The sequence below is a fragment of the Neopsephotus bourkii genome, unplaced genomic scaffold (assembly GCF_033783945.1).
Source record: "Neopsephotus bourkii isolate Nb327-2 ecotype Australia unplaced genomic scaffold, CSIRO-AGI_Nbou_v1 NB_1526, whole genome shotgun sequence".
In the NCBI taxonomy this organism is placed as follows: Eukaryota; Metazoa; Chordata; class Aves; order Psittaciformes; family Psittacidae; genus Neopsephotus; species Neopsephotus bourkii.
The window spans coordinates 1,011,891-1,038,516 of record NW_026902002.1 but is presented as its reverse complement, the minus strand read 5'-3'; the positions used below and the strand labels follow the sequence as shown (position 1 = coordinate 1,038,516).

General features: G+C 39.7%; 1 protein-coding gene across 12 annotated transcripts in view; it reads left to right on the top strand.

Annotated features, from left to right (window-relative positions):
* Positions 1-26,626, top strand: part of KALRN (kalirin RhoGEF kinase) — a 513,375-nt gene that overhangs the window by 229,749 nt on the left and 257,000 nt on the right. For all 12 annotated transcript variants that reach the window (XM_061370039.1, XM_061370040.1, XM_061370041.1 and 9 more), the window contains 4 exons: positions 4,006-4,128; positions 12,649-12,840; positions 19,823-19,954; positions 26,245-26,475. In XM_061370039.1, coding sequence (XP_061226023.1) covers positions 4,006-4,128; positions 12,649-12,840; positions 19,823-19,954; positions 26,245-26,475 — 678 coding nt within the window. The remainder of the gene's footprint in view (positions 1-4,005; positions 4,129-12,648; positions 12,841-19,822; positions 19,955-26,244; positions 26,476-26,626) is intronic.

Genomic DNA, 26,626 nt, shown 5'->3' with positions numbered 1-26,626 from the left:
TAGTGCACATTCTCCAGAGTCTGATATTTACTGTATTAAATATTCATTCCCTTTCATAAGTTAGTTTCCCTGTCGGTGATGTTGAGCATTTTTTCCAGGAGCCCAAGTTAGCTTATTGAAACTGGGGAGGCCCTCACAGGATTGAGTAAAATAGCAACTGTTGTTGGGTTATTGCCGTGCTCACATCCTTAATGGTGTGCTTTAATTAAGCCAGCTGGGCAGCACACTCACTTCAGGAACACAGGAAGCATCAACATTTCTCATGTGGAAAACAAACTTGAAAGCTTTCAGGAAATATTACTAGTAATATGGGTCAGGCCAGACAATGTACACAGACCTTCATATTGAACCCTCTGGCCACACAGTGCAGACTCACAGCCTCATCCACCATCTGGTATTTTCAGAGCCTCAACTTCCAATCATCTTATTATGAGAAAATTGTGTCAGTCCGCTTTAGACTTTGTGGTCAAAGGAAAAAGTTTGAAAACACAATCCATTAGATCTCTAAAGCAAATAAGAACTTGCTTGTATGTATTTATATAAATCCCATGACTGTTGAGCAAATCTCATGATCTGTGGAACTGTGCGATAGTTTTCATGCATCCTTGATTAGGAGGGTGAAAATACAAGGTTTTCCATGATTCCAGACCTGTGCAGTAGAGAAAACCCCGTACTCTCTTCTGGGTGCATGGGGAAAATGTCTACAGTTAAGTAAGCATTAAACAGAAATGCTTGAGCAGTTTCTGAAGGAACCAGCTGTGGAAATGAGCCATGTAGACAAATCCAAGCGGTACTGTGCTGTTTTGAGGGTCAGTTAGTACTCCACATAGCACTGGACTGCGCTATGCAGAGGTACCACTTCATCTGGAGCTTATTTAAGTATGCCCCCTGGCAGTGTTCAAGACCAGGTTGGATTTCAACCTCATCTAGTTGAAAGTGTCCCTGCCTGTGGCAGGAGTGCTGGAACTAGGTGATCTCCAAGGAGCTTTTCAGCTTGGAAATCATTCTGTGATTCTGTGATATCAGATACAGTAATGCATTGCATAAAGTAGATGTGTCTGCAGTCTTGCTGAGCCCTGGTCACTGTGTGAAATTAGCGATTATAAATACTTCTTATTATTCATTAAGATTAGAACAGTGAAAGTTTTTATAGAGCAAAGTGCATCATTAACCCTACTTCAGGCCATAGTGAATCTGCATCTTTTGACTGCACTCATTCCTAGGCATCTTGTTTTATTTTCTCCCTGCTCCAAACCATATGAAAGTCAAACATCTTCATTCTCTGGGCATTCAAGTGAGACTTCAGAACATCAGGGATAGACTTCAGACCATAATGATAATTTGCTACAGGTACAGGCCAGCTGAAACCAACGTATTTTTTAATGAAGAGTTATCATAGAGAGATTTAAAGACTAAACTGAAATTGAATCTCTTCTAAAATCTGCTATTGTCTATTAATAGAAGTTTTAAAAACATATTGTTTTGGAAGGTGGTGCAGATCTCATCATTAAGGTCTGTTCAGTATTCCTCATAATTCTTGAAGGTTCAACTGCTATTGTGTATTTCAATTTATTAAAGAAGACAAAAGGCTAATCATATCTTAAATGTCCTTTTTTCTTTCTTTCTTTGATAGTTTATTACTATATTTTAAAAGGCAGAAGCATGGTTTAACTTAACCTAGGTTCTCATCCAATCGTATATGTATAGATTAGATGGAGGAAATGTTCCCTATCCACAGAATAATAGATTACTTCTTAAATTACTTGTCTTAAAAAGATCCTGATTTGGCTTTGCTGAGCATAAAATATTAGATTTACTGTTTATTTTTAGTGGATTGCTGCCAGTTTTCTTCTCCCTGAATGTCTTTACATTGTTTAAAACATTAAAAAATGTTCACAACATGTATCTACTTACAAGAAGTCTGTGTTGCCCTCTCAGCAGAGATGTAAAAGCTTGTTGTTGGGACATGAACTTTGCTGTCATGGAATTTTTCTTTCCCTATTGGCTTTATAGCTTTTTTTGGTTTTTAAGCCCACAACTGTGGCAAATTATTTTGTGCTAATGCTGCTTATTAAATCTTAATAAAGTGAGAAAAGGAAATCCAGTGAGAAAGCTTTAGGTATCTCTTTAGGTTATAGTATGTTGTTTCATTCTGCTTAATTGTCAGTAATATTTGAAACCTCCCATCCTTGCAAAATCTTTTTATTTGTACTTTTGGCAGAAATGGTGGTAGGCCTGATCTTGGTCACCTCTATGAGTACAAATAGAAAGTAACTGTGTCAATGACATTACTTTGGACTCGCATCATTGTAACTTGAACCAAATTTGGCCTTTAAGACTATTCACCAACAAAAAATACAAGCTACTATAGGCTCTGTAGTTGTAAGTGTATTTTCATAAATAAAAGATTAATAAGTCAGGTGTAAGCGACGGATTTTTTGGGGCCTAGGTCAGTGTAGTGTGTCTGGTGACACTGGAGCACTTGCAGTGTTTATTTGATTTTCAGTGAACGGGATACTCAGTGCTATTTCTGCAAATCCCCTGCACAAAGCAGTGCATTCCCATGCTGAATTGAGTGCTTAGCATGAAATGCTGAGTTTATGGAAGGATTCCTAGGTGACCTACACAGGGCCTTTACTGTAAGAGCACTGTCTCTACTGGGAGCAGGTAACTGACCCTGAGAATCTATAGCAACATACAGTGCCTGAGCAGTGAATTCTGAGGATTCTTAAGCTGTCACAAGTCAAAAATTATCATTCATTGCTAAACAACAAAACAGCTCTTGACTGGAGAACGTGTGTTATAACAAAGATCTTGACTGATCCGTTGACTGTAAGGTTGTTGGTTAGAAGCTGCATTTTCACCCTTTTTCTAACACCAGGAGCTGACCTGACCTGACCTCCACTGCCCCTCTACTTAGTTTTTTTGTTTGGTTGGTTTTGGTTTGGTGGTTTTTTTTTTATTATAATGAATTAAGTTAGGTTGAGTTTTTCTGTCTTGAAAGAGTCCTTATTAATGTACCCAGCTTGCTGGGATGGAGATGAGGGAACATGGTTTGAAGGGACTTAGTAGCAGAAATGGCAGTGGAAAAGAAGCAATTGGAGAATGTAACGCCCACAGAGCCGTAGGCAGGAGTAAAGAATGAAAGTTTCTCACTTTGAATGCGTTTAGTCTCTAACATAACATGGAACAAGCCAAAACACACTATCTTCTGAGTTGTGACTGCTTACAATGATTGAATGTGCTGCAGATTGAAATATCACATTAACGTGCTGCAAAATAATGAGTTTCATCAACTTTATTGAATGTATTTCCTTCTGTATCTGAAGCACTGTACTACACCTTTTGCTTGGAAATACACGTGGAAGTGGAAGAAGTTGTAATGTGTACTCTTTATGGTTATTAATAATATTTTATTTTTTTGTCTCCATCCCTAAAAGAAGTGGAAGATAGACTGGGTTCTGGCTTTGGAATTACAAATATCTAGGAAATACAAGTGTAGGAAGTCAACTGGCTACTTGAATGAAACATTTGAAAACTTAACATATAAATGAAAAAGAAAGGGGGAGCGAGAAAACAGCATCAGTAATATTTACAGGGGTTTGGATCCATTTCTGGAAAAGGGCACATTATGAACTGCTAGGTTTTCAGTCAATGAAGCAACCCTTGATTTTTAAGTCCCTTTGCTGCTATATTTCTATGCATGAAATTCCCATTACTGATAGGAAAAGACTATGGGATCAGCTTACTGAGGAGCATGCTTTATGAATTATGTTTCCTGACCTATTATTCTGTTAATAATGAAATATGGTGATAACTTAAATGCTTCCTTTGCTCAACAACATCTTATTTTTATGAGAAAACATAGAGGAGGGTTGTTGGGTTTTTTTGTTCATGTTCCATATACATCTGCCTTGAAACTCTTGAGTTTTTACATTTTGCACTGTCTCTGGGTTTTTTTCATCCCTAACACTTTTTTCCTCTGTCCCGTACAAATACTTCTAGATGTTCGACTGGATCAGCCACAACAAAGAATTGTTCCTGCAGAGTCACACGGAGATTGGTGTGAGCTACCAGCATGCCCTTGACCTACAGACGCAGCACAATCACTTTGCCATGAATTCCATGGTGAGTTGAGGGCAAAATGTGAACAGTGGGTCTGTGTACATGAGTGAGGAAAGGGCTGGCACATGTGGCCACCTCCGATTCAGAGATGCCTATCGATATGTGAGAGGTGAAGTGAGAAGAGTCAGGCTGGGCTGTGAGAGCAGCCCTCTTTCTGGAAAAGTGTTGCTCTGTCCACCCAGACACTGATATATGAATATTTCCTTGAGTTAACAGTAGAGCAGTCCTGTGGAGCTTGTTTACACTTTGGAGAGCAAATACAGTATTTTTAAAAGTTGTTGACATTTCTTTGACTAGGAATTAATGAGAGCTGTAGGTGGTAACTTAATAATTCCTGCTTCTCCCCCCCCCACACCCTGCTAAGGTACTTTTCAAAGTCTTGAAAAAGACAGTACTCAAGTTGTCAGTTGTGACCACAGTGGGATTTTGGCTTTTTCAGTAGTGAATTGGTCAGTCTTTCTGTATGCAACTCATTTACCTTAGTGTTTTTAAAGAGGAAAATAAAAAAAAAAAAAGCATCATTATAATTTATAAGTCTTTTGCTCACTTATTCTTTCCAGGTATAAGGTGTTTGTTCTGGAAACTGCTCTGCTTTCAGCACAGAAATGAGGACAGAATGTATTGATGTTTTAATTATTTCACTGGGTTAGAAAGATGTGTGCATACCCCTGCTGCAACTGCACAGTACAGAGATGACCCCTCTCTGAATGCTCTCTGTCAACTACCCAAAAGCTTACCCTGAGTAAACCAACTCCTATGGGTGTATCTTGTCATGCTGTGCATGGTCAGACTAAAGCTGCACTGGGGCTGAGACCTCAAAAGTGGTGGTTGATGTTTAAGTTGGTGATGTAAGTCACTAGACCCTCACCATACTATGACACTAAAGGACAAGGTACTTGAGAGCAGCACTCTGAAATGTAAAAAAGAAGCCTTGACTACCTGAGGTCGTTAAAGACTGCACACTGCTTTCATAAGATTGCAGGTGTTAACCCTGGTAGTCTGGCCCAATTCCAGACCAAGTAATTAACTTCTCTGACCTAAATTCCACACACTATTTCCACCTACCTAGTTATTCCTCACTTAAGCACTGTGGTTCACTAGGGCATTGCTTAACAGTGGAAGGTGGGAAATGTTTATAATGTCTATTAATGTATCCATTGTGATCATAATTCAGAGGAATACTGAAAAACAGGCTGTAGGCACCTGAATCTTTAAGCTTGCCATTGCAATGCCATCCAACAAAATACAGCATAGCACCGCCTCCATAGAACACTGCTACTTGGAGGAGCAAATAAGCATGTCCTGGAGGTTAGTGCATTAAAATCATTTGGCTTATGAAAGATGCAAAGTTGGTCATAATTCTTCAGAAAACACTATTAGAAGAGGCAGGCTGGAGGACCTCCCCTTACCTTTTTTTTCTGTTGCTGTCTAATATTATTTTCTTAAAATAACTGGGAGCTAAACTTGGAGAGAGAGAATTGTTGTTAATAGAAAATTAAGGAGTGACAGGGAGGGTCTAACTAATGGAAAAATTCTTTTCCTCCATTATTCCTCCCTCTGTCCCTAAGTGAACTTTTTTGGGGGAATTGGAGGAATGCAAGGAAGTGAGACATTTCCAAACATCTTGGAAGAAGTTCTTGCAACAGAGACCTCTTGGTGGCTGCACTGTGGCCTGTAGCTGCGCCATCTCACCATCTCAGTGGTGTCAAGCTTCTCTCTAATAGAGCTGTTCAGGAGAGAGACCTTTTCAGCTGTGGGGAAAGTGCAGCAGATTATGAGCCTCCCTTTTTGTGCTGTCTCCAAGTATAATCCACACATATAGAAGCCCATACAGTCAGCATGAATCAATCTGCAAAGAAGATTGGCTCCTCCATCTCTTTAGCATAGAGGATCTATGTGGAAAGGCATTAATGCTAGTACCTTTAGCTTTCAACCTATAAATACAGTGAGAGATGGTACTCAGTTCTGCTCTAATTGATTGGACTAAAATATATGACTCTGTGTAAGAGTCCTACAATGTAACAAATATGCCAATAACAATATATATGTTCTCAGATTATCCTCCTTACGGGATTATAACTCAAAGAGAGTAGTACATCTGCATGTTATTTTTCGTATTCTACTTTTCTTTAGGCCTTAGTTGAATTTTAGACCTAGAATCACCTCTGATGATGGGGTGATGCCCTCCTTTTGTTTTGGATCAACACTGATTCATGCAGCAAGCAGGCAAAGTTAATTCAGCTTGGATTTCTATTTTAAACAATTCTTGTGATATGCTCTCTCAGTAGGAGCTTTTTAAAAAAACTCTTCAACAGATTTTGGTTGTCAGAGGTTGTGTAAGGAACTGTGGTATTGCTGTCAGCAGTAGGGCAAAGTCAGGCTAAAAAAGACTGGCTTTTGGGGATTGTTTTGTTTTGTTAATACATTAAAATCAGTATTGAGAGAAGATACAGAGAAGGGCAATGTAGCTGAGGATGGCTGCATGTTTTACAGAGAAAACCCTTACAAACTTCAATGGAAACTGGGTCAGATCTTGCATCTCTAAGGTGTTTTGCTTTGATTGTTTCTATTTCTTTTATTTTATTTTTCTTTTTTACCTTTAAGCCAGGCATAACTAATAACAATTAAAATATTTCCTTCAGTTCCTCTAGAAAATACACTCTTCAAATGTTTATTGGGTCATGCCTTTTGCACATGCCCTTCCTATACTTCTCCATAGGCATGCTGTGACCACAGCTCCTTCTTGGGAAAACAATTTATTGCTCTGTTTTTTACAATAATAATTCTTTTTTTAAAATGAACAGTGTGGGATGTGGAGAAGTCATGTGCTTGAGGTAGTAAATTGTAGCAGGGTGTTTTTGTTTCAAATAAAGACCATAGGTTTTTTGAGATTTTTATTTTTTTTTCTGTGACTCAAGGCAGTGCCTGTTTTCACTTCAGTTTCAAAATAAATTATGTTAGTCTTTATCACTGTGTTGTTGTACAGTGTTTATACTGAAACTTCGCACAAAGACAAATCTTCAGCTCCAATGCTTCAAGTAATCTCAATCTAGTAAATTCACTAGAGAAAAAAAACCCTGTTTCAATAGGACACAAAGCATACTGGTAGTTCTGCACTTGGATGCTTGGTATATGTGTCATTTGGTCTGACTGAAATTATTTGTATTTTCTTTCTTGGAATTTTTTATGCCTGGATCCATTAACCTCCTTAAAGAATGAGTTATTACTTTCCGTGGGATGTATCACAGTATCACAGTATCACAGTATGTTAGAGATTGGAAGGGACCTCAAAAGATCATCTAGTCCAATCCCCCTGCCGGAGCAGGAACACCTAGATAAGGTTACACAGGAACGTGTCCAGGTGGGTTTTGAATGTCTCCAGAGAAGGAGACTCCACAACCTCCCTGGGCAGCCTGTTCCAGTGTTCCGTCACCCTCACTGAGAACAAGTTTCTTCTCAAGTTTAAGTGGAACCTCTTGTGTTCCAGTTTGTACCCATTTCCCCTTGTCCTATCATTGTTTGCCACTGAGAAGAGCCTGGCTCCATCCTCGTGACACTCCCCCTTTATATATTTATATACACTAATAAGGTCACCCCTCAATCTTCTCTTCTCCAAACTATAGAGACCCAGCTCCCTCAGTCTTTCCTCATAAGGGAGATGCTCCACTCCCTTAGTCATCTTAGTTGCCCTGCACTGGACTCTCTCCAGCAGGTCCCTGTCCTTCTTAAACTGAGGAGCCCAGAACTGGACACAATATTCCAGATGGGGTCTCACCAGGGCTGAGTAGAGGGGAAGGAGGACCTCTCTCAACCTACTAACCACCCCCCTTCTAATACAACCCAGGATGCCAGTGGCCTTCTTGGCCACAAGGGCACAGTGTCAGCTCATGGTCACCCTGTCGTCCGCCAGGACCCCCGGGTCCCTCTCCCCTACACTGCTCTCTTAACAGGTCGTTCCCCAACCTATACTGGAACCTGGGATTGTTCCTGCCCAGATTCAGGACTCTACACTTTCCCTTGTTATATTCCATCAAGTTATTCCCCGCCCAACTCTCCAGCCTGTCCAGGTCTCTCTGGATGGCAGCACAGCCTTCTGGCGTGTCGGCCACCCCTCCCAGCTTAGTGTCATCAGCAAACTTGCTGATAGTACACTCAATTCCCTCATCTAAATCATTGATGAATATATTAAATAATACTGGTCCCAGTACCACCCTGAGGCACTCCACTAGATACAGGCCTCCAACTAGACTCCGCCCCATAGACTACAACTCTCTGGCTTCTCTCCTTCAGCCAGTTCACAGTCCACCTCACTACCCGATCATCCAGACCACACTTCCTCAATTTAGCTGCAAAACTGTGTGTAAAAATGGCAGTGTTCAGTGGTGGCATTGCTGCCTATCCTATCTGCTGTCCCAGAGTTAGCTGTCTGACACTAGATGGAGGTGCATGTTATCCTAAGAAAGTCATAATAAATTTCAAGAACATTACAATTATTGTGTAAAGGCTAATGATGTCTATTGAAAAGTCCCGACATTTATCTTGTATTAACAGTATTTTTCTGAATGTAGGCTGAGTTAAAATGCCATCCAATATTTTTTGCAACAGGCTATATATAATTGGTCTTCTTATAAAAACTTAAAGGTCTTAAAGATCTCATGAGTTTATTTTGTCACTTAAAACCTTCTGCTTTGGATTTACGCATTAGGTTCATTTCACAGATGGTTTCTAAACTCACAGTAACAGAGTGCAAGCTGGTTATTTTTTATTTTATTTCAAAGAAAAACTCTCCAACAATCAAATTTCACCTTTAATCAATCTGCAAATCCCTTCCTTTGCAGCCCACCTTCACTGCTTGCCATCACAGTATCTCAACTAGTTCTCTAGGAAATTGAATGAACACAAGCGAATTCCTGGTAGTTTCAATGCTTCTCACTGCTCATTTTTCTTTTGTGAGTGTAAGGTATTCTTTTTTATGCATATATCAGAAGGAAATATTGTTCCAGCTACAGTTGGAGAGTTTAATTAAGATGGAAGGTCTTGCAGCATGCCCTCTAGATGATCAGGACTGAATTAGTGTATTTTCCTGTGGGAAATCATTCCACAATTGGAACTCCACAACTGTCAATGCGTATCGCTGAGACTGAGGACTGTTATTAGGGAACTTGGCAGTGACTGCTTACAATAGAAGGAACGCCTGTGTTATAGACACTGATGATCAGAATTAAGGCCTTGTTTAGGTGACAGAGACAGACAAAGAGGGGTATGTGCACTTGCAAGGCGTTACACATCTTTCCTAAACTGTAGAAGAAACTCTTGTGATGCTGATGTACATGTTGGGAATTTTTTCCTTTTTTTCTAGTCAAATGATGTTTAGGAGGCAAAAACCCTGGGTTACGACTCAAGTTGCAAAGTTGAAATAAAGTCAGTGAAAAATTACCTCTAACATGGAAAGTAATTTTGTAAAGTCAGCTAACATATGTAGATGAAAGGTTTATCAATGATAAAGAATATATATTAGCCAAAAATTGGTTGTATCCTAGTGTCACAACAACAGAATGTCGACTGAAATGCTTTTAACTTTGCTTCTAGACATTAATATATTGTTTTCTCATTGTTTGACCTATTGTAGTCCTGTACAGCCATAGATCAGTCCTCTTTGGGGATGCCTCTCAGTTTTGAGAAAAAAAGATGAGGCCTTAGGTTATAGTTAAAGTGAGACTTTCTATGAACCTGCTTGTCTTTTCCATGTGACTCAGTGTAAAAAAGGGAGTCTCCATTTTCTTTTTAGCCACCCTTTATATACTGGAACACGGTGATAAGGTCTCCCCTGAGATGCCTTTTATCAAGGCTGAACAAGCCCAGGTCTCTCAGCCTTTCCTCATACAGTAGGCTTCCCAGTCCTTTGATCATCTTTGTGTGCCTTCTCTAGAGCCCCTCCAGCCTGTATACATCTTTTTGGTATAGCAGGAACCAAAACTAAACACAGTATTTGAGGTGTGGCCTGACAAGCACTGAGTGGGATAACGACTTCATTATTTCTGCTGGTGATGCCCTTGTTAATGCAACCCAGAGACACTGGACAGTCTTATGTGTGGAAGCTCCACTTCACTCTGCTTCGCTGAGGTGGGACAGATAAAGCAGGGGTATAGAGTGCATGTATTGGAAGTAGGCAGTATGTCCACTGCACTACCTGGTGGAGTTATACAGAAGAGCACATCATATGTGATACTGCACTTGAATCCATTTTTTCCTCAGAAGGCAACAGGGGAAGCTCGGGAATCTCCTGAGCCAGTTCCACTTGATGCTGTAAGAATGGATGTGTGAACAGGTAACTCCCAAGCTGATCCTTGCTTTCTGCTGGAAAAGCTATGGAGTTAGTGGGTTGGCTGCAGTGGGTTGGTACTCTTCCATGCGAAATTCTCATCTACAAAGGTGAAATTTCATCCATAAAAATCCTTATCTCTGTATAAGAATATAACAGACAGAACAACATATAAATCTCTTTAGCTTAAAAACCAGAACATCTGCTGCATTTCAATTATTCTTACTTTTACCTTTCTACTAGTTTACACATCTATATACTGTAGCTATAGGGAACTAAGTTGTTTTTCTCCATGCTCATTGTGTTGCAATGGCTGAGATAATTCTGCAGGGGGTGGGGGAATAAATAAATAAAAGCAAGATGAAAGCAATAAATTTTTGCATGCAATTAATACTTCTCCAGCAACTTTTCCTTCAAACACAGCAAAGTTTCAGGTCTTCATTTGGCACAGCTCATCCAAGCTTTAACAACTGTAGTGATGCTGCTACACTACTTTCAGGTCAGAAGAATGGGCCTGAAATGTTGCACGTGATCTTGCCTGAGGCTCAGTCATAAGGATTTTCTGGGAGAAAGGCTTAAATATTTAGTCTAAGTTCTAGTTTCTGACCTAGAGGGACACAAAGAAATGTTTGACTGTGGGTTGTGGTCAAATTTCCAATCCTTAAACTCCACAACAATTTTGGTTAGTTTCTGTAATTGTACTGGAAAAAAGAAATTCTTTAAAATAAATCTGACAATTTAGAGCCAAATCCATTTTTAAGAAAAGGATATGTAATAAGGGGGGAGGGAGGGAGTGGGGAAAGAAACCCAAAACTGAAGACTGGGTATTGCTATAGGTCTGTGTTATTTCTGTGGCATCTGTTGCAGTCATGGTTCTATCAGGGGAGCAGAGTGGCTCTAAGGGCTGTGGCCCCATCTTGTTTTCCTTTAGCATGTACAGATATGATGAGTGTACTTCGTAGTTATGCCACACACTTTGCCTGACACACTTGCCCAACATACTTAGTTTGAACTTGTGCTTGCCTTGGCAGTTCTCTGTTGTGTTTCGTGTTTGGATTGGCAGATACTTTTCCACATTGTGCTCCCACTCGCTATGATGAGATCCTGCTCCAGTGAACATTTCCACCTCTGATTTATTATTTGCCCATGAGTAATACTGTTAAAATCATCAGGGCTGTGTCTGTCCGTGTTCATCAGCATCTTACAGATTCTACTCTCTGAAATTCCTAAAGCCCTTTTGAAATATTTTTGTGAGACAAGAAAGTGGTGAGTCAACATTAATAAAACATCTCAAACAATGGGATGCTCCTTTCCTCTCGCAAGGAGGAAAGAGAAAGAAGAGTTTGCATCAAATGATGTTCCAGATATCTGCAAGACAGCCGTCATCTGTCTTTGATGCTGCATCTTTGTAAGACATTGCCATGATGGCTATTTATGTTTAGGTTTATGTTCCAGTGTGGAATGGGGATATTGTAATACAGTTACATTGCTGTCAACAGTTCAGTTGGAAAAGAAAATCCTATCTTTCCACTACTTTAAGGCTGAATAAAAACCATTGTGGAAAACTCTTATGAAAGAACCTTTTTTCAAAAAGTAGACTTTTTGAATCCTTCTAAATTCAGAATGTAGTTAAATGGTATCTCTGCTGGAGAACAGCTTAGAATAACCTGCAGAAAAGATAACATTTTAACTGAAGAATATAATTTAATAGGCATTTCTGTTGAAAATCTTATGTTTCTATAGAACATCCTTATGAGCTCTTTTAAATTCTATAAGGCTTTTCCATTTGTTGACACTACATGGCTATAAGGGATTGTCAGGTTCTCAAAGGACAGAAAGCAAATATTTCATTTACAAATATGTGGATATAGCATCCAGAAATATGAAGTAATGAAAGAGAAATATCAAGATATAAGCGAGTAGACCTTAACAGGTGAGTAAATAGCAAAAGTATGACAAATTAATTCTACATAAATATATTAAAGGGGAGAGGGGGAGATAACAGTGGTAGATAATGGCATAGACGTGCAAAAAGATTCCCCAGGGGTGTGTTATGCCTGCTATTGACGCATATTTAAGCAGGTATTTGATTGCTCTTGTTGAACTGCTCGCTTCACTCCAGCGGATGGTGTTTGTAATGAAGGCAGAGGGTGGTCACAATTCTTTCCTGTCTTTATTTACGTGTGCTTTTTAATTTTCAGAATGCCTATGTCAACATCAATCGGATCATGTCTGTTGCAACAAGGCTTTCCGAGGCAGGCCATTATGCTTCCCAGCAAATCAAACAAATATCTAGCCAGCTGGATCAAGAGTGGAAGAGTTTTGCTGCAGCTCTGGATGAGCGCAGCACTATCTTAGCCATGTCTGCTGTCTTTCACCAAAAAGCTGAACAGGTGAGCTGCTTTCGTGAGTGACAAAGTGATCCTCTGCTACTTCAGTAATGATGATGCTTCATTTAAAACCTGATGGCTTTTGGCGTATATGCAGTGAGGTTAAGAGCCTTGTTACTAGTGGATCAGTGTCTCGAAAACAAATAGTAATGCTCGCCCTTCTCTCCTGATAATTGTCATATGTTCTACGAGTGGGTAAGAAAATATGTTTATGTTATAATGATGAGAGAGGATAACTGAAGTGCACTAGTAGAGTAACATGCTGCTTTATTTCTGTTGCCTAATATTTCATCAATGCTGTGGTTAAATTCAGGATTACTGTGGTCAGAGAAACAGTGTGCATCTGCACTTACATGTATATGTGGTACGTATGCAGGAATATTCATACATATGACACAGACCCATACAAGCAGACAACTTCTAGGAGTTAGAGCACATTACTGTTAATGAAACTTACAGAATTCATTCCACTATCTACTCCTGCAGCGCTTTCCATAGGCCCAAACTTTGTTAGACCTCACAAAGTATATATTTCAGAGACAGCTAAGAACATCCAAGAAAATTTTCCATGTCCCAGAACTCTGGTTTATGTCTTTAGCAACTACCAGAATGGTTCCATAGTTTCATAGCTACAAAAGATTTAAAGTATGTCAATTAATAAAACTTATGCATTTTTACACCTAATGGTGATTGTTCAACTCTGACTATATGTTGATTAGGCTCGTTTTCCAGTGACAAACACTGCTTTGAGGCTCTCTTCAGTATTGTTATGTTGTTTTTCCAAGTAGTTAATATCACAGATACTAAGCGTGCTTGGTGTTTATAAAATGACCCATACTTCAGGTGACTGAAGACTGAAGAAGTAGTTATAACTAATAAGCCAGAAATTGTGCCTCACAATTCAGAATAGATGTATGGAAAAGTTTAGCTCAAAGAGTAAAGATTTGCATTATTGTTTGTTTCTGACTGTAGAATTGTAGTGGATTTTTCCTTATTTTGTGTTTCCTACTGACAACAGGCCATAGCATAGAGCAATCACTCACCCTACTGGGCACTTACTCACGTAAGCATGCTCAGTGGCTTTGATGGGACTGATACACTAGAATGATGCCCAGTACAAGAACTTTCACTGAGTATGATGGGCACTGTAGTGTTTAGGTATTATCTTAATGTTAATAATTGTCAGTCATCATATGTTCATAAAGAAAAATGAAGAAAAGAACGGCTATACAGTCTGTACTCACAATCAGAATGTTTAAAGTTTATTAATGAATTAAGTCTTGTTTGTTTGGGGTTTGGGGGTTTTTGCCCTTTTTTAATGAGCAATCCCCTATTTTTCTGAAGTGTCAGTCTTGTTTGCAATTTATGAGGAGTTGCTGAGGTATTGTTTAGCATCAAAGTCAATGAAACAGAAAGCTGTATTGAACTGACTGCGAAGCTAGAAGTGAGTATTGTTTTTCCCCTGCCTTCTGAACTGTCAAAGCGGGTATTTTGCCTCAGCCATAACTTCAAAAAAAAAGTTACACTAATGTCACTTTCAACTTTCGGTCTTTTTTCTTCACAATTGTATGCATGGGTCTGAAAAACCCAGTCCTGCTTTGGCATAAGGTCTCCTCTTCATAAGGAACTTAAGAAATTCATACTGTGTGACAGAAGACAGTCTTACATTACTAACAAACAGGAGAATTTGCTAATTATGAACAGCAATTGATCCTCACTTGCAATAAGAAAAAATTCAGTGGAAGATAAGTGCTGATGTGAAAGCTGTAAACTTTGGTGGAAAAAAAAAAAAAAGTAAAAATGTGGGAGCCAGTGTGTATCCAGTAGCCAGAACTAAAATTTCAGCTTTGATTTAGTAACTCTGGCAGGTAAACCAATGACTTGAGTGCTAATAATTTGGTCATTTGACCTCTGTATGGTATAAGGGGACATATTTGGGATTAGGTCTATAACTTATTCTGTTGCCTATCAAGCATTCAGTGTAAATGTGGCTATTTGGCATCACCCAGGGTTTTTTAAAGTCAAATCAGGGCTTCATTATTTTGTAATAAATAAGGCTTAAATTCTCTGAAGCAAAGATGTAGATAAACTCACTATTTCCTCTGTCACAGATCAAATCTCTTTTCACTCCCTTTGTTCTGTCAGTAAAGGTAATCTTGATGTGGATTCAACCATATCTCCCACACTGTACCCCTGCTTCCCTCATACGGATCAGATACACAGATTTTCTTTCCTTCTCCAGAGTGATAAGCTGCTACAGTCTCTTTGTTCATTCCTTCCTATTGATTGAAGCTCTATGTGATGCCAACAGGAAGCAAGTCTTTTAGGACGGTAATCTTTCAGCCTTTGTCACACCCCAGACTGCAAGGAAGTTGTTGGCTTGGGTCAGAGATTTATGAAAAGCTCTATGATCTCTATAATGCACAAGCTGAGCAGGAAGCAACTTGTTTTTCAAGGTCTCTTCCTAAAGACCCCACACAGAAAATTGCACAGAATACAATTTGTCTGGCTTGGAAGGATAAAAGGCTGAGTCAACCCTGCTGAGAATTGAACCTCACATCTGTCTTCATGTGCCTCAGAATCACGTTGCTTTCCTGGCTCTTATTGCAAGATACATGTGGCTTGTTGAATGGGACGTAGCTGAATGAGTTCCTGGATCAAAGCGCTTTTGTTTTGCCTTCTTTTTTTTTTCTTTTTTTTTCTTCTTTTTTTTTTTTTTTGTACACATGTGTGTCTTCCTTGAATTTAAATACAATTTGTATATACTAAACCATCATCAAGAAGAGAAAGGACAAATCTTGCTAACTTAGCTTAAAGCCAGGCTTCCTTCAGCACATGTATTTGATCAAAAGCCAGTAAACTAAACCCCAAACAACGATTATGTCCAGATCAAGGTGCAACTCAGGATATTCAATGGAGGTGCTTTCCAAATATCCCTCAGTTCCACCTGCTACAAATCTATTGGTTGGTTGGTTGTTTTGGTTTTTTTTTTTTTTTTACTTCTTTTTTCTCTTCACTCCCTTACCCACATGCTCACATGGAGATATCCTAGTGCAAAAGACAATCTGCTTCTGTATCTTTAGGTATGTCTGAGGCTATTCAAAGTCGTAAGAGAACGTAGGAGAACATGCCTTATCTCATTGTGAACTCTGCTTATTTACTCCGGGTGAGATTCCAGCCCACTAACTGCCAGATGGGGAAAGCAGACATACCAGGTGTCCTCCCTTTCTTGGATGCAATCTCTGAAAGTGTGCTAAAGTGTTCATAAGATGCTCACTCTACAGATTCTGTCAGAATGAACAAATTAATGTCTTCAAGCAACCAAGAGACCTCAACCAATTAATTCTAGGTCAGGGTCTACTCTCAGACATGCAAGAGCAGTAATACTATTTAAAGTAGTAGGTGATAGGTGCACAGGCTAGACATTTATGCTGATTCTCTGAAAAATGACCCCTGACCATTTGTTTCATATTACCCTACTCCCCAACCAGGAAGACTATGATTCTCATCTCTCATCTCTGCCTGGATTCTCTAAGCACATCCTGAACTCTTGTATTTGAGGAACGGAAATGTGAAAGGCTCGGGGGGAAGAGGGCAAAAGAAGAGGAAGAATTTGAAGAACGGGAGGAAAGGAAAAGTCAGTTGATATCTGGAAGATGCAGGGCTAAGGCCACAATAACTTCTGCATTAAATGGGAAAATTCCAGAAACAACAATAGGAAACATACAGGTGGCCTCATACAAAATATTCAGGGCACAAGATATTATAGTTCACTGAGGGAAGTGGTATCATGGCCTTCCTTCCGTATTTCCCCATAGGCATTCTGGAGCATGAAAGTTTGGTTTTAATTTGTCTGTGGCCTATACTACCCTGCTTATCCTGCAGCTTCCACACAGAGGCCTAGCAAGCAGTAAGCAAAGACTGCAAAAAATGTGGAGAAATGTGGACTATAAAATGTCTGAGCTGTGTTTTGGAGTAACCAGGTAATACAGCATAGCAGTCCCTGAATAAAGTTACTAAGAAGTGCTCTTGAGAATACATTATTACCTGGCCTAATACAGAACTTGCAACTTAGGTGAATAGGTTGTAACTCAGGAGTAAGCATAGTGATTTTGTGATATGAATATGTTTCTAGCATGAATGCTTACATTTAGTCTTTCTCTGTGTTTGCCACAATGTGTGACAAATAATAAAAATTAACATAGAATCATAGAATAGTTCAGGTTAGAAGGGCCCTTAAAGGTCACCCAGTTCCAGCCCCCTGCCGTGGGCAGGGTCACCTTCCAGTAGACCAAGTTGCTCAAAGCCCCATCTGTCCTGGCTTTGAACACTGCCAGGGGTAGGGCAGGCAAAACATCTTGGGGTAACATGTTCCAGTACCTCATCATCCTCACAATAAAGAATTTCGTGCTTATATCTAATCTACCCTCTTTCAGTTTAAAGCCATTCGCCCTTGTCCTGTCCCTCCATATATCTTGTAGGCACCCTTTAGGTACTGGAAGACTGCACTAAGGTCTCCCAGGAGCCTTCTCATCTCCAGGCTGAACAAGTCCAACTTTCTTGGCCTGTCTTTATGGGAGAGGTGCTCCAACCCCATGATCATCTTTGTGGCCCTCCTCTGGACTTGCTCCAACCAGTCCATGTCCTTCTTATGTTGGGCACCCCAGAGCTGAACACAGTCTGCAAGTGGGGTCTCACAGGAGTGGACTAGGAGAGAATCACCTCCCCTGATTTCTGAGCACACTTATTTTTATGCAGCCCTGAATAGGATTGGTTTTCTGGGACATGTAACTGCTTTTTTTCAAAATGCCCTAATCAATAGTCCTATGGTATCAACTAAGACTTTACAAAAATCATTAAAAAACCCCATTTGGTCTTCCTATGTGAATCTATACACACACCACAGACCACTATATGCTGTCTTAGGGTATTGAGTAAAACACTGACAGGTTGCATTTCTTAAACCTTTCAAAACAGATGATGTCAACCGCTCCTGCTAGTGGCAGAAGTGAAATTACCGATGTAACTGTTGATGTGGCATTGTCTATATACAATAGATATACAAAAGAAAGATAGATGTCAGACAACAAGGTGGAAATGTGGTTATGTGCATAGGATCTTCTTGAGACTTCTCTCACCTACTGAGCAAATCACAGCCTGAGCATATGGCAATATATAAGTGAGAAGACTATAAGAGCTTGTACTAAAAATTGGTAGAATTCAGCAGTTTTGATAAGAGCAGTAACAGTGTGATTCCAGCAGCAGGAGCAGTGGTCCATGACCTGTAAAGGTCTTTTGTTCATTCTTTTGACCAAGAGGTTCATATAAAAGTGAGAGAAGGGATTGGTCTCATCTCTATGCTCTTAAAACTGTGTAGGAAATGATGTGAATTCCACTACTTTGGCACAAAATATGATGATTTCAGCTTTATGCAAGGTGTTTGCAGATCTCATCTGAAGACATTCAACAGATCAGGAGTCAAACCAGCACAAGAGAGCTTGCCATCCTTGCTTCTAGTGTTCTAGAAGTCAGTTTTCACTGTTAGATTTGTACTTTGTAGATGTGAAAGTTTAGGAATTCATCTTTGTCACTGAATCTTTGTGCACTGAAAAGCATTTACAATGTAAACACTTTATAGGCTTGATTACACAGCAACATAGTGAATAGCTTTAAACTGCTAATAAAAAAGGATGCTGATGGCAGAGTCAGAGCTGAATTGAAATTCTTTGCTTTGAATCTCGCAGCCCCTCATGCTGCGAGTGCCTTACTAGCAAGCCACAGGTGAACACTTCATGAGTGCATAAAGCTGTGATCCTAGGGGTGGGTTTGTGACATTCTGTGTTCACCCTACAGGGCACTGCATCTGTTGTATAATTGGCTGTTCTTTTTTTATAAATAGCCACAAAGTACAGCAGGCTGGTTTAACAGAAATGTGGAGGAAGAAAAAATATTAATGAGAAGTAATGAGGTGGCATTAGGCAGTTAGTATGGTCAAAATATGAACATATGAGCTGTGTCATTGAACTAAGTCCTGCATAAAAGCAAAGCAGGATGGGAACCTTAGAGACTAAATTCCTCTTTTCTTTTACAGAACAAGCAGCACCCAAGAGAGCTTCCCTAATTTGTTCTGCCAAAGTGCATCAGCACTGCCCTGGAGGCCTTTAAGAGTGGAAAAATATTTTTTTCCATCCCCCTTCTCCCCAAAGCCATTCAGTTTCTGGCTGTCTGTTAAAGCTTCCAACCAAGGTGCTAACCCATATCAATTGCAATGGCAATGAATTTTTTCTCCCTGTTCATGGATGTCTGCCCACCAGGAACTGGACTGAGACCAGCAGCTCATTTGGCATTGGCTGCTTAGCAGCCATCAGATGGTAACGATATCTGATCACTGCTGACCTAGGCCAGAATCAAATGTGTAAGCGAGGGCTTTAAAGCCTTGGTATCCTATTAGCAATCATACTGAACTGGCCCTGGGTTGGAAACTGCTCAAATACAGACTATCTGCCTTTCATGATTGAAATGATGTTAGCATTTATTTTAATGAGAGTTTTTGTTTGCTTAAATTAATAGTGTAAAGGACAGGTAAGCAGCTGAAAGAAGATTGACAGCTGGAGACAATGCCAAATACAGCTGTAACCATGTCTTCTGTGTTTCATGATGGTCTTTTTTTTTTTTTTTCTAAATATGTTGCAGCCTCCCTTTTAGGAATGCAGTGCTGTAGCTTTCTTGTGTGGTAGGCAGAGATTCCTGGAATGAGTGTTTTCTGAGCCTGGCGCATTTGTTTTTAATCCAGAAGAAACAGAAAACGTTCCTTTGGATCTTGGTGTTCTTCAGGTACTGAGGAATACACTGTTCTAGGGTACCCAAAAGGACTCTTTTATAACTTCCTTTCCTTAGCCCTTGTGGCGGTCATGTGTGGCAGTGTATAAACCAATTGTTTCTAATGTTGATGAGATGTTGCTCATTGTTCCTGGAATTTTTCCAGTTCCTTTCAGGTGTGGATGCCTGGTGCAAAATGTGCAGTGAAGGAGGCCTCCCCTCAGAAATGCAAGACCTGGAGCTGGCCATCCATCATCATCAGACCCTGTATGAACAAGTAACACAGGCCTACACAGAGGTATGTGCTTCCCAGAGAAGAATGTGAGTATCTGTTAAGTGATAACAGATATTTGACTGCATTTTGGAGCTTAGCTTTTCTAAATGGGATAGGTTCTGCTTCCCATTTCTGTGATTGTTTCAAGGGAGTCAGATCTAATTTCAGGCTGTAGGAGGTGATTCCCAGCAATGTGCTTGTAAGGGCATGATGGGAGAAATCTGAGGGACAAATCACATACAGAATTAAAATCTAGAGCTAGTGTTGGCACGCCAAAGAAGAGCTGCTTAACTGCCTTTGCTGAACAGGGAATCTTTAAGCCACCAATAGCTTTAGCCCTTTTACTTCTGTGGATGAGTCCTGGCTCTAACACAGGTATGCTAATGGGAACAGAGGGTGCCAAAACCTTTTTCCTTCAGTATACAAAACCACAGAGATGTCAGGTCACCATTACAATAAATGCTGAAAAAAAACTGTGCTTTAGAATCATTTAGGTTGGAAAAGATCACTGAGTCCAACCATTAACCTGACACTACCAAGTCCACAACTAAACCATGTCCCTAAGCAACATCAGCTATATTTGTGTATACTGTTGTCAAATATCTCAGGCTTAAATAGGGTATGTGGTTTTTGTTTTCCTTTGAAAGAGGGTGCCAAGGATGCTAAGACTAAACCATATTCTCCAGCATTTTGTCAAAAAAAAAACATAAAATTCTTCTCTTGCTTTTTCCTCTATTAAGGCTTTAGCATGCAATAAAAGCTACTGAAAAACAGCCAATGTTCAGTACATCTGACTGTACAGAACAGGGTCTGTGTTTAGTCCACTTTATTTTGCAAAGGGGCTGCAGGACCTCTCTGGCATCTGGGAGTACTCTTCTAGGAATAAGTCTAGTCTATCTGTTTACCCTAGGCATGGGCCAACCTGAAAATTACCCTGGATTGGGAAGACATGTATGTTATCTGTTCTATACTGTTATCTGTGTCCCCAGGACTCAAGCTTGTTGGAAAGTAATTTACAGATCACTGAATGCTTGGGTTTAGTTGTTTTTTTCATTTCCCTGCACTGTGATGTGTTTTGACTGTTTTTCTTCATACCAAGCGATTCTGCTCCTTCCAGGATTTTCCAAGCTGGACTGTAGTGCTCACTACACTTAGTAAATTACCAAGTGAAGAGTCCAGAACACAATATAACAACCTCCTCCATGCTCAGATGTTACTCTAGTCAAGATGTTCTTGGAAAAATCTATAATATAAATATAAGAGAAAAGAATTTGCTAACCTAGCCTTGGTGGTAGGCACTCATACATGTTCAGTGAAATTGTGCAGATATCTTGATGATGAATGTAAGGCATCTCAGATAGAAATCTCTATTTTCCAAACACCTGCAAGAATTTGGGAGTTAGTCAATTAGAATGAGCAGGCCCAGGCTGCAGTCACAAAGAGCAATTCCTTATTTGATACTGAAATTTCTCAGGAACAGATTGTGTGAGCAAATACAGAACAGTCCTGTTGACCTCCAGTTGCAACTGAATTTTATACATGTGCCTAGTCAGGTGAATATAAGTTTTTTCATTGCATTTAAAAATTATTTCTGAAAATTGAATGATGATTAAATAAAAAGAAGTTTGAAACTTTTTATCAGTCTTAGTTTTTGTGAAATTAAAATTCTTTTAAAACTCACAGCCAAAAGCAGACACTGACATGGATATTGCTTTTGCTGATGCTCCGTCAGAAAGCTATAACTCATCGCAAACACATCTGCTCAAAACATTTCTATATCATTTTACGAGTAAGTACATTTTTAAATAGTACGTAGAAATGCCAGAAAGGTTATAGTCTGTTATTTTGGAAAGGTTCATTCCTTTTCCCACAGCTACGTGGTGAGCTGAAAGGCCTTAGGAGTCCTGCCTCTTATCCACATGCCTGTTTCTTCAATCTAGATAATGCCCCTTGCCCATAGAAAATAATGTTACTTCCCTCAGAGGTCGCTATGGTGGGATGAAAATTGTAGCTTTTTCTTTCCTTTCTTGTCCTTCTGAGTCTTTGAAAATCTGTTTCTATTTGTATAATTCTAAGAAATTTGCAATAAATGGATAACCATTTCATATGGGTATTTAGTAGGATATTAATTAACATTACTAGGATATATGGGCCTATTGTCTTAGTCACAGAGTATAATAAAGCAGTTCAGATTCACAGCAGGAACCTAAGAGATGCCCAGAGAATCTTAGGGAGACTCTGTTTTTCTACCTTGTCATGGTTGTAGTCATAATTGTCTTGTTTCCTTTATTGCACTTGAGTGAATCTCAGAAATAGCAGATACAGAGACCACAGACCTGATATGCGATCCACAGCTAAGCAATCCTTTTCTGCACTAAGCCAGGCTGCTGGCAGAACAGGCATTCTTCCTTCCAAGAATCAAGTGGTGCTCTTGTTTTCACTTTGGGTAGAACAGTGCTGGAGGGAGGAGATGCACATGAGACCTGTATCTTTGGCAAATTCCTCTCTTACATGAAGAGTTCTAGATGGCTCTATCCAGAGTGTGCTTATAGTGCTCCACCAGTGTTTCTAGTGGACTAACAGCACGAGACAAACTTGGAACACCCTTACTGAGAACTGTACTGATTTGATAAAGGTAAGGAGGGAGGAAGAGAGAGAAAGGTTTTCTCCAGTCAGGCTTGAGCCTGGCTGATTATAACAGCGTCCTGTTCATTGCAGTATGGTTAACCATACTTTATTCTCTGTTCCTAGAGGCATGATATATTTGCTCTGAAGACCAATTTTTTTCCCTAGTGCAAATTGTAACTGTTTCACAGACGGCACTCTTAGTCCAGTCACTTGCAAAGGCTCTGGAGGTCTTTCTGACCCAGTATATAGGGTATCTGCAGATTTTAACTTATTCCCTAAATACATATATGCAGCATCCATGGAGATTATTCCTCTAGCACAACAAAATCTTTATTTTGGTTCACCTAAGATCACATAACTTACAGTAGCATTTGCATGCTGCCCATCATAGCCCTTCTCTTAGCGTGAAAACAAAATGCAGGAATATCACCATATGACTGGAGTGTATGTCTGTTGTGCTAGGTGGCAAGTTAAACCTTCACAGAGAGTCTAGCAACAATTACTTTTCAAAATAAGTGAGAAATGGTCAAATTTGCATTCACAAATGCAGCTCTGGGACTTACACCTTACAGAGACTGCAAGTCATGCTGGGTGCAGGTCTGTTAAATTTAAGAATTTTGCAATACTTCTTAAAAACACAATGTGAGATGTAAGTGAAGTGATGCAGCTAAACCAGGTTGGTGATGCTTGCCTGGTCTTTGAGAAATTCAGATTTGAACAGATTTGGTGATTTACTTTTGCAGTTATAAGGAGAACAGGGGTATTACTGAAAGAGCAAGTAGGTAGGTTCTCGATTTATGAAGCTGTTGCCTTCCTTTCTGAAATCTGTTCATCTATGAACTCTGACAGCACAAACCCACAAACCTGTGCCCATTGATTGGGAATGCAGTAACGTTCAGAACAAAAATACTTTCAGAAAAGAAAACTTTTAAGCCAAAGAACTTCAGAGCTGCAGAAGATACAAAATCCTGGAATATATATGTATGTAATCATTGCAAATACTGAGTACCTCTGGTTACCCATTTGCCACTGTGTTCCTTGCCATATAGTTACTCCAGCATGATGGGACAAGCATGTAATTTGGAAAGCAGTAGAGCACCTCTAACAGCCTCTGATTTGCGTAATTATTATTAGCAGGACAACACAAGCACTTCAGGTCTGGCATTTACCTCTGGCTGTGCAGAGAATAACTGGAAGGCTATGCCCATCAGGGAAAAATCATAACTTCTAATCTCTGAGGCTTTTTAGACAACAGGAACAAATTATAATGCAATAGATGAAAACCTAAATCCTATAGAAGAAAAAGGAGTAAGAGAGAATGCAGAAGTATACTCACTCTTTCCCTTATACTGCAAATATGGGAGAACATTGTCCAGTTTCAGCTTTGGATGAAGTAGGGACATACAAGCTATTGCCTTTGGAACAACCATTTTGTTCTGCACCACTGCTGCCACTGAGAGTTTTCATTGTAAAGGCCTTGCGGTCATATTCACCCACTAGGCAGCTCTGGAAAAGCACTTTTCCATAAGATGAATGAATTTTGCCTGGTGTTTTGATCAGTTATGATTAGTATACCAAAGGATCTGCACCTTTAAAATGGAAGAATTTAAGGTTTATACCTCCAGGAGGCAAAAAACTGACATGCAGGATTTGCACTTGGGAGATGGTGTAGGTATGAGTAGGTCTGTTATCACAGAGGTTCCAGGAAACTAGTCCTGAGTAAAGCATGTCCGTCATATTGTCTGTGCAGTCATGTGTCTTCTACTGATAAACTTTTAAACCTTTATTGTTAGTTGTGATTCTATCAGTGTAAATCAGCAGCGACTATACTAAAAGCATGTAACATAATACATGGACAGGTTCCGACCAACTCTAAGCCCAAAGGCCATTAACAAGAACATACTGAATTCACACAGTGAATTTAAGCCAGTGCAAAGAGTGAGTTTCTGCTTCCAAGTGTGTGCATAGCCTTGGTTTTCTGTTTCCCTGGTTAAAGTGTGGCTGATTATCTTCCCACAGATAAAATAGAGTATAGCATGCCTTGTCTCCTTTCCTGTCTAGAAGCTGCTGTTCGCTGCCCAGCAGCTATTGCCACCTCCATAATGTTGCCAACTTAACACCTGTGCTTCAGAGTTTCTGCCTAAAATCCTCCCTCATATCACCACCATCCACTGCTGTTGACGAGTGCAATCGTTCCCTCTGTGACCCCAGAAGGCTCCAGCATGTGCAAATTGTTCCAGCTGGTCTTCAGCTGCAGCTGAATTTGAGTATGGAAAGCCACTCCCTATGGATTCTCCAGTTATTTCCTGACCTAATTCCAAATTGCCCTGAATATTTAAAAAATCTCCAAGGATCTGCCTAAGCCCACCTAATAGTCAAATGTGATGAGATTTGACTCCTACTTTTTCCAGTATAAATCTCAAAGGCTCTCTTGATTTCTCTGAAAGGGCACCATATATATACTCCTACAGAAGACTTGGACATAGCATGTCTTGGCAAAGGACACAGGTTTGGTTATTAAAGGATTGAACATGCTACATTTGAACGCGCAACTTATAATACAGAATTAAATGAGACTTGCACATCCTTGAGATGTGTTTTAACTTTGACTAATAAAGTTAAAAATTAAAACTGGATGAAAAACATTCATAAAGCCATTCTCTGGCAAGATTTGGGATTGTGATTGCATAGAAATAAAAACACTTTTCAGGAAATCTTGTCATTTTCACTGCATTTTGTTTCAGAGGGAAAAGCGAGTTGGGAAAAGGAGAGGGATTCCAATCATGTTCTCATTTACCATTTCTATTGAAAAAAAATATTTTAACTTTGCAATCTCCAACTGAAAAATAATTCAGAAAGCCATTTTTAGAGAACCAGCGCATGCACACACTTGTTAATAGCAGTTTGGGGTTTATCGTTCCGTTTTTCATTTTCCCCTGCAATATGAAAATGCTCCAGGAATGTTCCAGGAAAAAATCTGGCATTAAAAAATCTGGCGTTCTGTGTTTTTTTTAATGCCCAAATGCCTTTGCATCTGCAAGTGTGTTTCAGTATGCTCAGAAAAGATTGCACATGTGCAGAGGGTTTTGCATCTGTCAGCAAACCTTGTAGCCCATTGACTATGGAGACTGTAAGTCCCTCTGAGCTGTTCCTGGGGAAGAAAAGAATCGCTATCATATATTAATTTATTTTTCACTGCCACTAAATGAAATACAGAATTGGAATGTCACAGGTCCCAATGTATATATATACTTAGTAATCTGATGATGAAAGGACTCTCCCTTATCATACAGAATATGAATGACTCTGCCATCTGTGGTTTTCTAAAAATGCCACCTCCTCAGAAAAATAGGCATGCTATTGCAAATGCTACCTGTCATCAGCTAGTGTATGTTAAGAATTTTCAGTGCCCCAGTGTCAGATTGTAATATAGTCTCGGGTTTTCTGTATTCAGTCTGAGCAGTACAGTGTATGTGCTCCTGCTGAGTTACACAGCAGGCCCACTAGGAAGTGAAGGCAAGTGCTGAATGTGTAAGTACAAGTCAAAAAGAGATATTATGAGGTCTTTCTTCCTTTTTGACTAAAATAAGGAAAACACAAGGGAAAAAAGTCAGCTAGACTATTCTCTGGTAGCTATTGGATGTTTAAGTACCAGTGCAATGAAGTAGACCTATTTCTTCCTTCAGGTGAGCCAGGATGGAAAAGCCTTGCTGGATGTCCTGCAGCGTCCCTTGAGCCCTGGGAATTCTGAATCCCTCACTGCTACTGCAAACTACTCAAAGGCTGTTCACCAGGTGTTGGATGTGGTACATGAAGTCCTGCATCACCAGCGGCGCCTAGAGAGCATCTGGCAACACAGAAAGGTCCGGCTACACCAAAGGCTGCAGCTCTGTGTTTTCCAGCAGGATGTTCAACAGGTAATATCATTACTAAAGGAGATAAAGAATGGTCCTTTCTTTGCGGCCATAAAGATTGTTTGCTGACTCATCTAAAGGATATTGCCATAACCAAGATTTCACGTGCAGCTATATCTACGCTAAAATCCTAATGCACATTTTGGTACCTCTT